The 14,302-nt window shown below is 36.5% G+C and overlaps 1 protein-coding gene across 5 annotated transcripts; it reads left to right on the top strand.

The window, feature by feature from the left end:
- Window positions 1-2,008: 2,008 nt before the first annotated feature.
- On the top strand, window positions 2,009-12,525 carry STEAP1 (STEAP family member 1). 5 transcript variants are annotated; one of them, XM_053553898.1, is made up of 5 exons: window positions 2,009-2,339; window positions 7,017-7,128; window positions 8,227-8,736; window positions 10,172-10,294; window positions 12,175-12,525. In XM_053553898.1, exons 2-5 carry the CDS (start codon window positions 7,048-7,050, stop codon window positions 12,430-12,432), a joined length of 972 nt encoding a protein of 323 aa, XP_053409873.1. In that variant the 5' UTR covers window positions 2,009-2,339; window positions 7,017-7,047; the 3' UTR covers window positions 12,433-12,525. The 5 variants fall into 5 exon arrangements, with proteins under 5 accessions (XP_053409873.1, XP_053409870.1, XP_053409871.1 ...); XM_053553895.1 differs by having other exon boundaries at window positions 2,013-2,339; window positions 10,172-10,336; XM_053553897.1 differs by lacking the exon at window positions 2,009-2,339 and adding an exon at window positions 7,895-7,958 and having other exon boundaries at window positions 7,016-7,128; window positions 10,172-10,336.
- The last annotated feature ends 1,777 nt before the right edge of the window (window positions 12,526-14,302 follow it).

Here is a 14,302-nt window from a genome sequence, read left to right as displayed (position 1 = left end):
CAATTTAAAATCGTGTGATTACACACAAACTTTATGGACACCCTGTGTTTCTCCTTGGACATTAGGTAATTGTTGCCTCACTTTAAAATAAACACCTAACCATTTTTTACATAGTAAAAAGTAAACTTGGAAATAGTGTTAATCATTATTTGAATTATTATCCCTCTTAGGGATAGTTTGATTTTCAAAGGAGAAAACTAAATACAGTTTCGTCATTCACTTACAATTTGTTGTCTATTACTCTTTATGGTTATCTTTAATAGTATGATCTTTTTCATCTTTCTCACCACAACATTCCACTCACTTTTAAAAATGGTAGTCTCATCAAGTTCTAAGTTTAGTTTGTTTAATGTCAGGTGAAATACTCATAGATTCTAAATTATTACACTTTCCCAACAACATGTCATTGTGAAGTCACTAAGTTAGCATGGGACCCCAGATACCACTGAAGAATCCTTTTACTAGTATACTCTCTCCCTATAAATAATTACAAAAATATTTATTCTGAAAGATCCAAACTTGTCACTCACAATTGAATCCCCACTTTATAATACTCTAGTTCTTATGAGTCACACCAAAACTAGTAATATTCTTTTTTAATGTTTACAATAGCATAGCACTGTTTTCCACAAACCATACTTATTTTGAAAAGTGTTTTTCTAAAGAGGCTAACTCAGAGTATTTTGAGATGTATTTCTCAAAAAAATTCTTAATATACCCAAAGCAAATGTCATTTACAATATATGCAAAATTTTTGGATTGTTGATCTGTATTAACTCCTGACAATTCAATGAAAGTTTTTTAGTACTATGTTTTCTTTTTTTTTTTTTTTTTTGGCCGGAGCTGGGTTTGAACCCACCACCTCCGGCATATAGAACCGGCGCCCTACTCCTTGAGCCACAGGCACCGCCCAGTACTATGTTTTCTTAATCTAATGCTTTTATAACATTTACAAACAAATTGGTGAACAAATTCATATTTTCAGTCATTTTACTTCAGAACACTATCTTTATGTCCCACACTAAAACAGTAGGCATATGATCATGGATTTAAAAGGTCAGACATGAACAAGTGTGGTTATCATGAACAATACTTAGACACACTTCATTGTCTTAATTCTTTGTGGACTGTGCTTTAAATACACGCGCGCAGCGCGCACACACAGATAATTCTCTAAAACTTTTTAATGAGAATTTTCTAGTTTCACTAGAAGTAAAAAGTGTAAGATTGTATTTCCACCACATGGTGTCATTCCATAGTAATTTAATCCTTAAAAGGATTTATCCCAGGAAAGTGAGTAACTACGAAAAGTATATATTAAAATATAAACACTCCTGGCAACGAATAAAGGACAATCACGGAAAATGCGGTTGTGGTTCAGTTTCCTTTGCATTTTCTAATCCTGGGAGTGTCATCCACCAAATTCCCAGATGTTGCAACTCTGGTCTCAGACACTCAACCCTGAGGCTGGTTCCAGCAAAGAGTAAACTCCCGCTAGCGTTCTCTCTTTTTTTTTTTTCTAAAACTTTTAAATACTGGCAGTAACTTCGCTTTACATTTGGAATACTTCAGTGAGCCAGGATGTGAGAAGCTGCACTTAACAGCGGAGGGCAAGGAAGGGAAGGAGTGAGAGTGGGTCAAAGGGCATTTTCAGCTGGCAGCTGGGTTTGTGAGGTTTAGTATATGAAATTTGGACCACGACGAACAAGTTACTCTCTGAAATTCAGATTTGGATTCCTCAACCGTACATAACTGTCCCGTCACAGAATGGTGTTAGGTTTTAAATAAGCTAATTTGTAGAAGGGTTTATTAAGTTCTAGAGCAGTCCTCTCAAAGTGTGATCTCTGAGAATCACCTGGGAACCTATTATTATAGATCTGCAAGGTCTCAGGCCCCATCCCAGACCTCCTAAACCAGAAACACGCTGCAATAGGGTTTTAACAAGCCTGTGCCTGGTGATTCTGATACACGCCGGAGTTGGAGAGACCCTGCTCTACAGAAGCGCACAAATGGTCGTGGGGTGGGGGGAGCTAAAGAAAAGTCAAGAGATGAGAGGAGCTGAGCGGACCTCAGACGGGAAGGCAGGATTATAGGAAAGGAAACTAGGAGGGCCGGATTGAGACGTGGGGAGACCCCAAGCTGGACAGTGGAGGCCCCGGAGGACCGTCCGGAGCCCCGCGGACTGGGGCGCCGGCAGGTGGCGCAGGGCGCTCGGTGGGGAAGAGGCGGGGTCTGCGGGCTGGGAGGCTCCGGGCGCGGGAGGCTGGGCGCCGCGTGGGCTGCCAGCTCCGGGCGGCCGCCGCTGCAGCAGCTGACGGTCAAGCCTCGCGGAGGAACAGGTGAGTCCCTTGAATCGTTCCCGCTCGCCGCTTGCTCTCCAAGTCCTCGCGTCCCTTCAAGGCCAGACGCCGGCCCCGGTCCCCGGAGGTCTGTAGCAGGTCGTAGGTTGCAGGTCGCAAGTCCGCTGGGGACCGCGTGGCTGCACTCCGGGGCCAGCGCGGCTTGGTCCTCCCCTGTGCGCCGCCCCCAGGCGCTGCCTCCGAGCCTTGCTCAGCGCGGCCGCACACCCTTGAGTTGTGGCCCGACCAGAGACTGGGGACGCACAGGAAGCCTTTTCACTGAGGGGATGTGATGGATTATTAGATTTGTCCTCAGGGTGGGTTCCAATGACAAGTTTAACTTTACAAAGTCCTTAAGAGTTTGCATCGCGTTGGCGAATGATTGGTGTGCTCTGTACTTAAAGCCGTGCTACTTCTTTGGGTTTCCTAGTAACAGGAAATTTTCATTTCCAGTCCTTGAAACAAACATTGGTCTTACTCTTTGAGAATCTGGATGAGGTTCAAATTCCCTCCCAGGTAGACAGTTAAAGCTTTAAACACTAGGTAACTGGTCAAATCTTCGGGAAGGGGGTTATAGACATAAAATTTATGTACACTGCCAAATTCCTTTGTTCTTTTTGTAAAACACATTTCCCCCCACATCCTCACATCTAATAATGGGCCATTCATTTAGCACATTTAGCATGCATGTTAAGCACACCGGGGAAGCAATACTTGGGGGAAAAAAAAAAAAAAAACTCCCAAAACTCCACTACACTTAGTTAAATGTGGTAAAGCAAGTATGCGCTTGAAAGTATAAAAACGTTGGAAATACAATGCAACCGCAGTGTGTTCCAGTCATTGGGTTTCTTCATATTCTAAACCCTAAACATGAGTCAGTCGGGCTGTGTCAATATTTAGCAGGAACACCAGGCCAGCCATCCTAAGTACAGCAAAAGGCACAGTCATATCAGAAATATGTTTCCCTTTTTAATGGGGATGAAACTTAAGAGAACTTTGTTCAAATTTTGGAATTCTTAACTTCTTAACGCTCTGCGTTTTGTGTTATTTTTTTATTTTTCATGAAAAGATTTTACTGTAGGACTTAATTATATATTTGGTTAATGTCTCATGGAAACTGACATATTTTATTTGACTGATAGTTTATTTTGCTGGCTTGTGGGCACAGAGAGTTGACTGTGGGCCACACAGTCCACAAGCTCCCTTGCTGTCATGGCTTTTCCTTGGCTTTGCTCTTCAGCAGGTCTCCTTGCAGTGCAGACACATGGCTGAGTATCTTTCCAGGGCCACTCTGGCTTTCCACCACGATTCTCTTCAGAGTGGCAGGCAGTCAGCAAACACTGCCAACTTGACAGATACCCCAGGACTAGGTCTAGAAGAAAGACCACAGCCTTTTTCTCTGCTCCTTTTCCCAGGCCACCATCTACCTATGAAACTTTGTCTTCTTTCAAGATACATCACACTACCATGCAGTTACATGTTGAAATGTCTGCCTTCTCTTCTAGACTTCAAAGTTTTTAACAGAAGCTTGACCTCACTCAACTTTGTTTTCCCACTGCCTGATGTGGTTGTCCACAACATAGTTGAATTAAGATTGAATAAATGTATATTTATATGTTAACATCTTTGCCATCCTCAAGCAGTTAAAATATCCTCTAAACATAGTAAATTATTTCTTGTATTTGATTTCAGTAGGTGATAATTCTATCCCTAGACACCCCCTCCAAACTATTTATAATGTTGGTTAAATCACCAATAACCTTGAGGAAATAGACTGTTATTTCCTCCAGAGCAGGCACAAAGTCGCATTTCTCTTTTTCCTCTTTAGTGTCTATCATAGAAATAGGTTCATAAATAACTTGAGAATTAGCATATGCTTTACTCAGAATTCTTTTAAGTGCCGATGGTGAACACCCAAACCAAACTAAATTAAGCATAAAAAGGAATATGTTGATTTCATAACTGAGAAATTCATGATCTGGTCTCAGCCTCTATGCAAAATATGCCACCAGGACTCTTCTTTGTCTTTCTCCACATCTTGCTCTGTTTCTGGCATTGGCTTTCTTCTGTTCTAATGAAAACATTTCCTCCTTACAACATGGGGGAAAAAGCATTGTAGGCTTTTACCATCCCAACTTAACAAAATGCTGAAGACAACTCCTCTCTGTCTTCAGCTTTCATATATAAAGATCAGAGGACTATATTTGGTTCATCTATGGTTGTGTGCCATCCATAAGCTAGGGAGTGTGACGTGGGGAATGGGAAACTGCAGTTGGCCAAGCCTCAGTCACAGGCCCACTTCTATGACCAGAGAGAATGGGTGTTTTGCCAGTACTGTGATTGGCACCTCCTGAAATCATATTGGATGGAGGAGAGGCATTTCTCCAAATGGAGGAAATGTTTTACATCAGAAAAAAAAATGAGAAAATAATGTTGACACACCAAACCAGCAAATATCCTCATCCTGAATATTCTGAAATTTCAAAATAGATAGTATCTTGAAAAATGTTCCCAGAGCTCTTCAACAAAGAAAATGTTGGCGCTATGTAAAAGTGAACTCCTTTTTATTCTTTGCAAAGGTCTCACCTTTAAAACTTGGAGAATGTTTTAAGTATGGTGTCGCTTAATAACAGGGATATAGTCTAAGAAATTCATTGTTAGGCAGTTTTGTTGTTGAGCAAACATCACAGAATGTAATTAGCACAAACTCACATGTTATAGCTTGCTACACAGGCTATATGGTGTAGCCCGTCACGTCTAGGCTATAAACCAGTATAGCATATCACTGTACTGAATATTGTAGAAGCAATTGTAACATAATGCTAAGTATTTATACACCTAAACATATCTAACCATAGAAAAGATCCAATGAAAATACAATATAAAAGATTAAAAATGGTACACCTCCATTCAGGGTATTACCATGAATGGAGTTTCCCTAGGCAAATCAATTGAATGAGTAGTGAGAAAATGGCCTAGGACATTAACGTATACTATTATAGACTCTAGAAACTCTGTACACTTAGGCTACTGTAAATTTATTTTTAAATTTTTTTCTTTCTTCAATAATAAATTAACCCTACCTTACTGTAACATTTTTGCTTTATAAACATTTTGAGGTTTTAACTTTTTGACTCTTTTGTGATGACACAGCTTAAAACATAAAAACATTGTAGAGCTATACAAAAAATATTTTCTTTCTTTATATCCTTATTCTACATTCTTTTTAAAACATATGTATATTTTTTTCTATTTCTAATTTTTAATTTTTTTTTTTACTTTTTAAACTTTTTTGTTAAAAACTAAGATATAAACACTGTAGCCTAGGTCCATACATGGTCAGGATCATAAACAGCACTGCCTTCCACCTCCATATTTTGTCCCTCTGGAAGGTCTTCAGGAGAAGTAACACATGGAGTTTTACCTCCTATAGTAACAATGTCTTCTGGAATAACTCCTGAAGGACCTTCTCACTGTTTCACAGTTAGTTTTTCCTTTATAAGTAGAAAGGTTACACTCTTAAAATAGTGATAAAAATTATAGTATAGTAAATACTAGGCTATGAGAATTTTTAGTTCCATTATAATCTTATGGGACCACTGTTGCATATTCATTCATTGCCTGAAACATCATTATACAACACGTGACCATATTTTAAATTGTTCTTTGAAACAACTTTCTATTTAATGAAGTACTTCAGGTGATCTAAAATTCAGAAACAGTTGGAATGCCTTCTGTTAATCAAGTTGTGGTAGATCTAATCTGTTTTTCTCATTGAATTTCATAAAGTACAAATTAGAGATATAGTCCTTTGAAATTAAATTAAATTTTTAGAACTAATGAAAACAATAATATGATGACATTGTGTATTTCCCTTCCCTAAAAAATATTACACCAAGCCTGGATGAGGATCTGTGATGGTTGTTAAGGAAAAGAGTCCTTTATTCAGTAAGAAATTTGGCAAAATTATTTTCCATGGGGTTGATCAGCAGAGTGGGTGTGTCAGTAATTGAGTGCAATTCAATATTCCCCCTGGAAATATGTTAGCAATTCACATCTTACTGAGGAAGACCAGCTCATAACTCCAAGGAGAAAACAACACTCCAAAAATATGACCTTTTAACCCACTATGCCACTATTGTGGTTCACTTTACCAACAGTATCCTGTTCATTGCTTGAAAGTCAGAATACATTTCCCCATAAAATCAGTTAGTTACTGTTTTGAGCCCAAAAGTCTACTAAAAGATAACTTTCAGAAGTGTAATCTTTTATCAGCTACCTCCAACCTCCATTGATGACATTATTACATTCAAAATAATACATTCCTGATTCTTTTTACGCCTTCCTTTAGAACCTGGAGTTAAACTGGAGTTAAATCTTCCTAAAATAAAAGGCAACATCTAATCCTTTGTATTACACATAGACACCTTGGTCATTCATTTCACAAACAGGTGAATAAAGAAGAGTGGTTACTATTGACAAAAGAGCATTGATTTGGGATTCCAGAGATTATGATGTAAGCTTTAATGTGCAAAGCAGTCATTATTTGAATTTTTTTAATTGTGCTTTATCTGCCACTCTAGTCTTTAAGCAAGTAAAATTTTTATGTTGTCACATCATACATTAACATCATAAGCAGAATAGACTTTAAGAAGGTAATTATTTTTATTTTTATAGGTGGCTGAAGCCATACTATTTTCTAGAATTAATGGAGAACAGAAAAGATATCACAAACCAAGAAGAACTTTGGAAAATGAAGTCTAAGAGAAATCTAGAAGATGATTATTTGGTAAAATAATAAGGATAATAATTAATAATTAAAATCTATATATATAATTTGAAATCATTCTATATCTCCTGGTGCTGTAAAAGTGATTTTCACCCTAGTCTGCTGACATGTGCACTTAGATTTCTGTCACTGATACTGTGATGGGTGGAGGGCAATGTGGTATGTATGAAAGAAATAGTACCTTGACTGATTATCAGGGACTTAGCTGAATAACCTTGAATAAGTCACTGAAAATCCTAGAGCTTAGTTTATCTACAAAGTGAGAGAATTGGAGCAGATAATCTCCAAGGCCTTTCCAGTTCTTTCTAACAGTATAGAGTTCTAAGTTAAGAAAAAAAAATTCAGCAATGACTATATAACAGTAGTTTTGTACAGCAGGCATTTTTCTCATACACACTGTAGCAGCTTACTTACCAAGTTGTCATCAAATAAACTGATGATTCATTGCTTAACCAAATATATTTACTTCTGGATAAGAATCACTTGTCCCACTTTTGGTCAACCACAACATTAATTAAATATTTTATAGTATGTTATTTGATGGGAAAAGTAGCAAAAAAATAACTTTTCTAAATTATTCCAACTCATATTTTTAAAGAAAATATTTATTTTATCTTAATTATTTGAACAAGAAAAAGTAATTACTTTTAATTAAATTACTAGCATATATGCAACAATAATAGCAAATGTGCAGAAAATGAAATCATTTCATTTCTCAAGTTAATTACCTTACTCATGTGATGTATATATTTCTTTTGCCTTAAAGACAAATGAATATCAGGCGGCACCTGTGGCTCAAAGAAGTAGGGCACCGGCTCCATATGCTGGAGGTGACAGGTTCAAACCCAGCCCCAGCCAAAAACTGCAAAAAAAAAAAAAGACAAATGAATATCAGAAATTAATACAGAACCCTAGTGTAGCTAAGTGCACCTTTGATCATTGCTACATAATCCATGCCATCTTCATCTAACCAGTATTCAAAAACAAGGTTCTGAATGTCCTTATTCACTGAGATGTACAATGATTGACAATAAGTAATTAAGAGAACTTCCATTGTTCTGTTGACTTTTAAGGTTGTTTATTTTCTTTCCTTTGTAGAGTAAGGACACAGGAGAGACCGGCATGCTGAAAAGACCTGCACTGTTGCATTTACACCAACAACATTTTGATGAGTTTGATTGCCCTTCAGAACTTCAGCACAAACAGGAATTCTTTCCAAAATGGCGCTTGCCAATTAAAATAGCTGCCGTTGTATCATTCCTGATATTTCTTTACACTTTTCTGAGGGAAATAATTCACCCTTTTGTAACTTCCCATCAACAATATTTTTACAAAATTCCAATTCTAGTTATCAACAAGGTCTTGCCAGTAGTTTCCATCACTCTCTTAGCATTGGTTTATCTTCCAGGTGTGATAGCTGCACTTGTACAACTTCATAATGGGACCAAGTATAAGAAATTTCCACGTTGGTTGGATAGGTGGATGCTAACAAGAAAGCAATTTGGGCTTCTCAGCTTCTTTTTTGCTGTGCTGCATGCCATCTATAGTCTATCCTATCCAATGAGGCGATCCTACAGATACAGGTTGCTAAACTGGGCGTACCAGCAGGTAGGAGGACAATGTGAACACTATTACTAAGCTATTAAAAATGTCTAAGTCACCGAATACTTTCTGTTATAATATCAAAACCCCAAATTCCTGTTGAAAAAGTAATCTGTCTGGAGGTAGATGTCTATATATGGTTCTAAGATCAGTAGAAATTCTCAAGAAAAAGCACATTATGTGATTTAGTAAGTGAAAATAATAATAGTTATTTTTCACACTTTATGTTCCAGAAACTATACTCCTTGAGGAATATACTACATTAGCTTTAACTTACAGTTATTGAAAATGAGGCATAGAGAGGTTAAGGATTTTGTCCAAGGTCAATAGCTAACACGGGTGTAATTAAAAAAAAGTATGTCTTTCTTATCTTAAGGGAAATTTGGAAAAGCAAATATCTAGGTTCCCATTTTAATTAAGGAAAATATAGCATCCAAAATACATCTCTCTTAAAGCAGGAATCAACTTTAATTAAATTGAAACAATACACAATTCTTTGTTGTTCAGACTCTATATTGTTAATTATCATCTCTGCTGATAACAAAAACTAAGGATATAAAATGTTTATGACCCAAATTATTGAATAGTATATTATGAATCTACCTGCTAAGTAGTCTGGATAGACAGAGAAGTGAAACTAAAATGTTTTTCTTCTTGATCAAATACATATGTGAGGAATATAGGAAAATTCTTATTTCACCACCATAACCACAGCACCTGCAGCAATGGCTCACAAATAATAAATGTTAAATTTATTAATGTATAAATATTACATAAACTAGATCCATGCATACAAATATAATCCTACTGACCTAAGATAATAAGATTTAAATTGGTTTTACTATTTATGACATATTTTTGTTATTCATATTATTTCTTTCCTTTGTGACCCACACATTGTATTATGAAACTGTCAATAATTAAGGTTTTGTTCATTTTCCAAAAAAAAAAGTAATCTGAATTTGTAAAAGTTTTATCAGAACCTCACTGGGGCTTGGTTGTACCATTTTACATTGAGAAATGGTTTTTTAAGCTAAAAATAGAGTACAACTTCAATAATACAAAAAAAAAATAGGTCATGGATAGAGTCACCTTTCAATCTTCTGCCACCCTCCCAAGATTAGCTTTTATTGTTAATTGTTCTTATCTTTTGCTTATTTGCCACACATGCAGGCACATTACAGTTCTATTCAAGTAAAATGTCAAATAATTATTAACATTGATTGTATAAACATTGCACTCAAGGTGGGGAAAGAAACAGCTCGTATGTCATTTCTAGAGGAATGCAAAAAAACACATGAAAGAAAAAGTCATAAATTTATGGAGCACCTCCCCCCTTGTTATCAAGGCCTCCCTAGTAGACAGCAGGAGGACTAAAGAAAGAAATTCACATTTGGGAAATAACTCTGGTTTTCATGCTTCTTCTTTTACCTTCTGGTAGGTCCAGCAAAACAAAGAAGATGCTTGGATTGAGCATGATGTTTGGAGAATGGAGATTTATGTGTCTTTGGGAATTTTGGGACTTGCTCTACTGGCTCTGTTGGCTGTAACATCTATTCCATCTGTGAGTGACTCTTTAACATGGAGAGAATTTCAGTACATTCAGGTAAATGATACCTAAAATAACTCAGAGAGGTAAATCTTCTTCCTATGCTTATCATATCAAGTATGTTGACTTTACCCCATAAAAAATACAAATGTTTTCCAGTCGCAAAGATCCACTTATCCCACTTACTAATGAGCTCCCCTGTTTATTTTCCCATTGCTTCTAAATAGGACCAGTGTTTTCTAGAAACAAATAACATAACTTAAAGAAAAATGTTCTTCTAACATTTGATGCCCACTTAGTAACTACAAATGTGCTATTTTAGGGATCCAATATCCAGTTTATTAGTTCTTCAAAAATAAGAATATTATTTTACCTGTCACCTGACTTTAGTATGCCTTTTAAGTTACACGACTTAAAAATGGAGTTTTATCTACCAAAGATATTCTACTATCTACTTTTAAAGGCTGCTTTTTCCAAGTTACATTTTTGTAGCTTACTTATTGAAGTTTCTAAATATTCTTGGGATTCAGAAACTATCTAGATTACACTTAAAAAAGAATGATGTGCCAGAATTCAGAGAGGGATCTTTATCTGATAAGATTCATAGAACTAAATTTAATTCAGTCATAATCCCTGCCAACATTTTTTTAAATTACATAGCTTTAGCTTTTATGGGTGGACAGCTTTATAAATTTCCACAGACCTAGACATTCCCCCATATACTCCAACAGACATTTTATCAGAGTATCTGATTAGACTGGAATGTATGTCTCCCACCTGAATTATTCCACTGCAGCTTAGAGACGGTACCTCATTTTCCAAGCAGGGTATGTGTGTATTTCTTAATTTTGTAGATTCAGCCTGATAGCCATTGTAGTTCTCAGTCCTTGTTAAATATCTTCCTGTCACACATATGCTGAGCACCACTTTTCCAGGTTTAGTTAGGAATTTAACCACTACATCTTCAAAACTGAGCCCATCCCACTATATGCAAAACACCTAGCTCATACAAAGTATACAGTACACATGTGATAAAGTTAACCTTCAACCAATGACAAGTATTTTTCAATTACTAACCTAGCAACTTTTTATTCAGAATCTGAGAACTGGTTACAATAGTATTTACCTTGGAGATTCCTATCTGAAAATATAAACTTAGCTATTTGATTGTATTCACTGGGGCTTAAGAATGCAGCTGAATAATTGTGAGTTAAATTTGTTCTGGCAGGCTAATGACCATTTCCAGTAAAATGAATACAAGTCAAAAGTCATCTAAAAGAGCGATTGTCAGAATGCCATAAGATTGCATAGGTGAAAAACTATTTTTAAGCAACTTTGTGTAGTGCCAAAGCATTTCAGTGCAAACTAAAATTTTTTCTTATGTTTCTAGACCTATTTTATTCAAACATTGAAATAATTGTTAATATTTCCATTTTATCAGAACGTTTGATTTTTTTAAAACACAGGCCAAGCTCATTCACTTCAGTATTCATTTACCAAAATCAGAGGAAATCACATTAGTTGCCTTCAGGAATGATAAAGATCACTGAAGTCAAATTGATTTTTGTAGTAATCTTTGTTCAACCCACCAATATGTGATCAAACACTGAAATGTGCACGTCATTGGTTGATTCTGCACAGATCCTGTGAGAAGACTCAGTCCCTCATTCTAAATAGATGGAATTAAAATGAATGTATAAGAGACAAAGCACTATAAAATAAATGTCACAAGAGACAGGAACGATATGAATACACATTGTTGAGAAGTGCGATAGAAAAGTAGTCATAGAGGAATGAAAGGATTTCCAAGCAACAGAACAGATCCAGATGAGATAGGATGGAACAAATGCTATTGAAGGAATCTTCACTAAGGTAATTTTCTTTTTCTTTTGCAGAGCAAACTAGGAATTGTTTCCCTTTTACTGGGCACAGTACATGCATTGATTTTTGCCTGGAACAAATGGGTAGATATAAAGCAATTTGTATGGTATACACCTCCAACTTTCATGATAGCTGTTTTCCTTCCAATCGTTGTCCTGATATGTAAAGGCATACTACTCCTGCCGTGCTTGAGGAAGAAGATACTGAAGATTAGACATGGATGGGAAGACGTCACCAAAATTAAGAGAATTGAGATGTCTTCCCAGTTATAGAATGAATGTTTACACACGTTTTTGTTCAATATTAATATGTTTTATCATAAATACTTCAAATGTGTATTTGTTAATAAAAAGACTACTTGAGGATCTTAATATATCTCTTTATGAATAATGCGTTTGAAATACTACATGTCTGTATTTTTGAATATCTGACTCAAAGCAAAATCAAATTTCTTAAATACTTTAGCATATTCTCTTATGTTGGTGAAGCAAAGCACAACAAAACAAGTACATCTGATTTGTCAGACTATATAGGACTATAAGTAATAAAAGTTCTTGAAATGCTAATCCTTGTAACCCAAAACACAGGTATTATGAACCTTAAAAATAATTTATTATCTAAATCTATGACACAAGTATATTCAGTGTTTATGCTTGTTGTTAAAGAACTTCCATTTTTCTGTAACCAGTTTTTATTCCTGGAACACTTATTTCAAAAAAGCATTCAGACTGTGCCTACACAAGTAAAGCAACAGAGTAATATCAGATATACACGTAGGCATAAAACTCAGGCTATCCAGGAGGAAAAGTAAATTAATTATGTCCACCTAAGTTATGGACAACTCAGTTGAACTTACTTTAACATATTAGCAAAAACATATCATAAGCCAGTTCCTGAAAGAACAAACTGTACTTTGTTCAGTTCAGGACTAACTCAACTAACTGTATACTTAGTTGTTTTCATAATTAGCAGAAGTAATCACAAGCTCTGTCTTTTATACACGTGAGCCATTTATTATGATTAAAGACAATAGAGCTAATGCTGATGGTACACCATTGGAAAAACAATGAGTACATTCGTTGAGTATAGTCCAATTTTTCTATTTTTTTGTTCTATTATAAAGGATAATTATGACTAGGAGTGGTGGCTCATGCCTGTAATCCTACCACTCTGGGAGGTCAAAGCAGGTGGATTGCCTGAGTTTAGTGAGATCCTATCCCTAAAAAATAGCTAGGCATTGTGATGGGCACCTGTAGTCCTAGCTGCTTGGGAGGCTGAGGCAAGAGGATCACTTGAGCACAAGAGTTTGAGGTTGCAGTGAGCTAAGACACCATGGCACTCTACCAAGGGTGACCAAATGAGACTGTCTTAAAAAAAAAAAAAAAAAACAGGTGGGTGGCTCCTGTGGCTCAAAGGGGTAGGGCGCTGGCCCCATATGCCCAAGGTGGTGGGTTCAAACCCAGCCCCAGCCAGAAACTGCAAACAACAACAACAACAAAAAACACAGTGGCATGTTTGCAGGTAGTGAAGAAAGGCCTTGAGGCCTTTATCTTAACTAGAAACAGCAAGCAACAGTGCATTTGAGAACTAACCTACTGAAAGAGCAAAGGGCCTGGTCCTACCATCACCAGCCAGCTGTGAGATGCAGCAGTCAAGTACCAGTCTCTTTTCTGTACTCTGATTGCCCGCATCTTCAGTACTGAGAAGAAGTTGAGTTCCAACTTACTGATACCATAATATAGAGGCTGCTGTTTGGAAACAGAGTTCCAACCTAAAGTGACAACTCACTGAAGGTTTCAGGAACAAAAGCTGTGTTCTAGCTTGATGGTTGGAGCCCTATTAGACATGGTAAAAAGCAACAACCGGACTATTCTAAAACAGAACATACATATCCCTTTGGGAATTCCCAGTGATGGGAGAAAAGTAGTCTACAAGGGCCTGAGAAGCAAGGCACAAAACATCTAGATTCAATTTGTACTTACAGATGGGTAAAAACTGAACTATTCATTCTTCGTAGCTTTTCTGTTTACTATTTTACAATGGCTGGGTAGTAGTATAATAAGCCGAAGAAAACAATAAAAGTCAACTTAAAAAAGAACAAATATTATGTTCTAGCATACACTTGGATTTCCTTATACTTAG

The sequence above is a fragment of the Nycticebus coucang genome, chromosome 11 (genome assembly GCF_027406575.1).
Source record: "Nycticebus coucang isolate mNycCou1 chromosome 11, mNycCou1.pri, whole genome shotgun sequence".
NCBI classification, from domain to species: domain Eukaryota; kingdom Metazoa; phylum Chordata; class Mammalia; order Primates; family Lorisidae; genus Nycticebus; species Nycticebus coucang.
Note: the sequence above shows the minus strand (reverse complement) of the source record. Positions and strands in the feature narration are given on the sequence as shown.

Excerpts from the sequence above, each read along its gene's own strand:
- STEAP1 (XM_053553895.1), top strand. The coding sequence starts at position 7,048 with ATGGAGAACAGAAAAGATATCACAAACCAAGAAGAACTTTGGAAAATG. Across the intron at positions 7,129-8,226 it reads ATCTAGAAGATGATTATTTG|AGTAAGGACACAGGAGAGAC; the intron begins GTAAAATAATAA and ends TTTCCTTTGTAG. Across the intron at positions 10,337-12,174 it reads GAGAATTTCAGTACATTCAG|AGCAAACTAGGAATTGTTTC; the intron begins GTAAATGATACC and ends TTTCTTTTGCAG.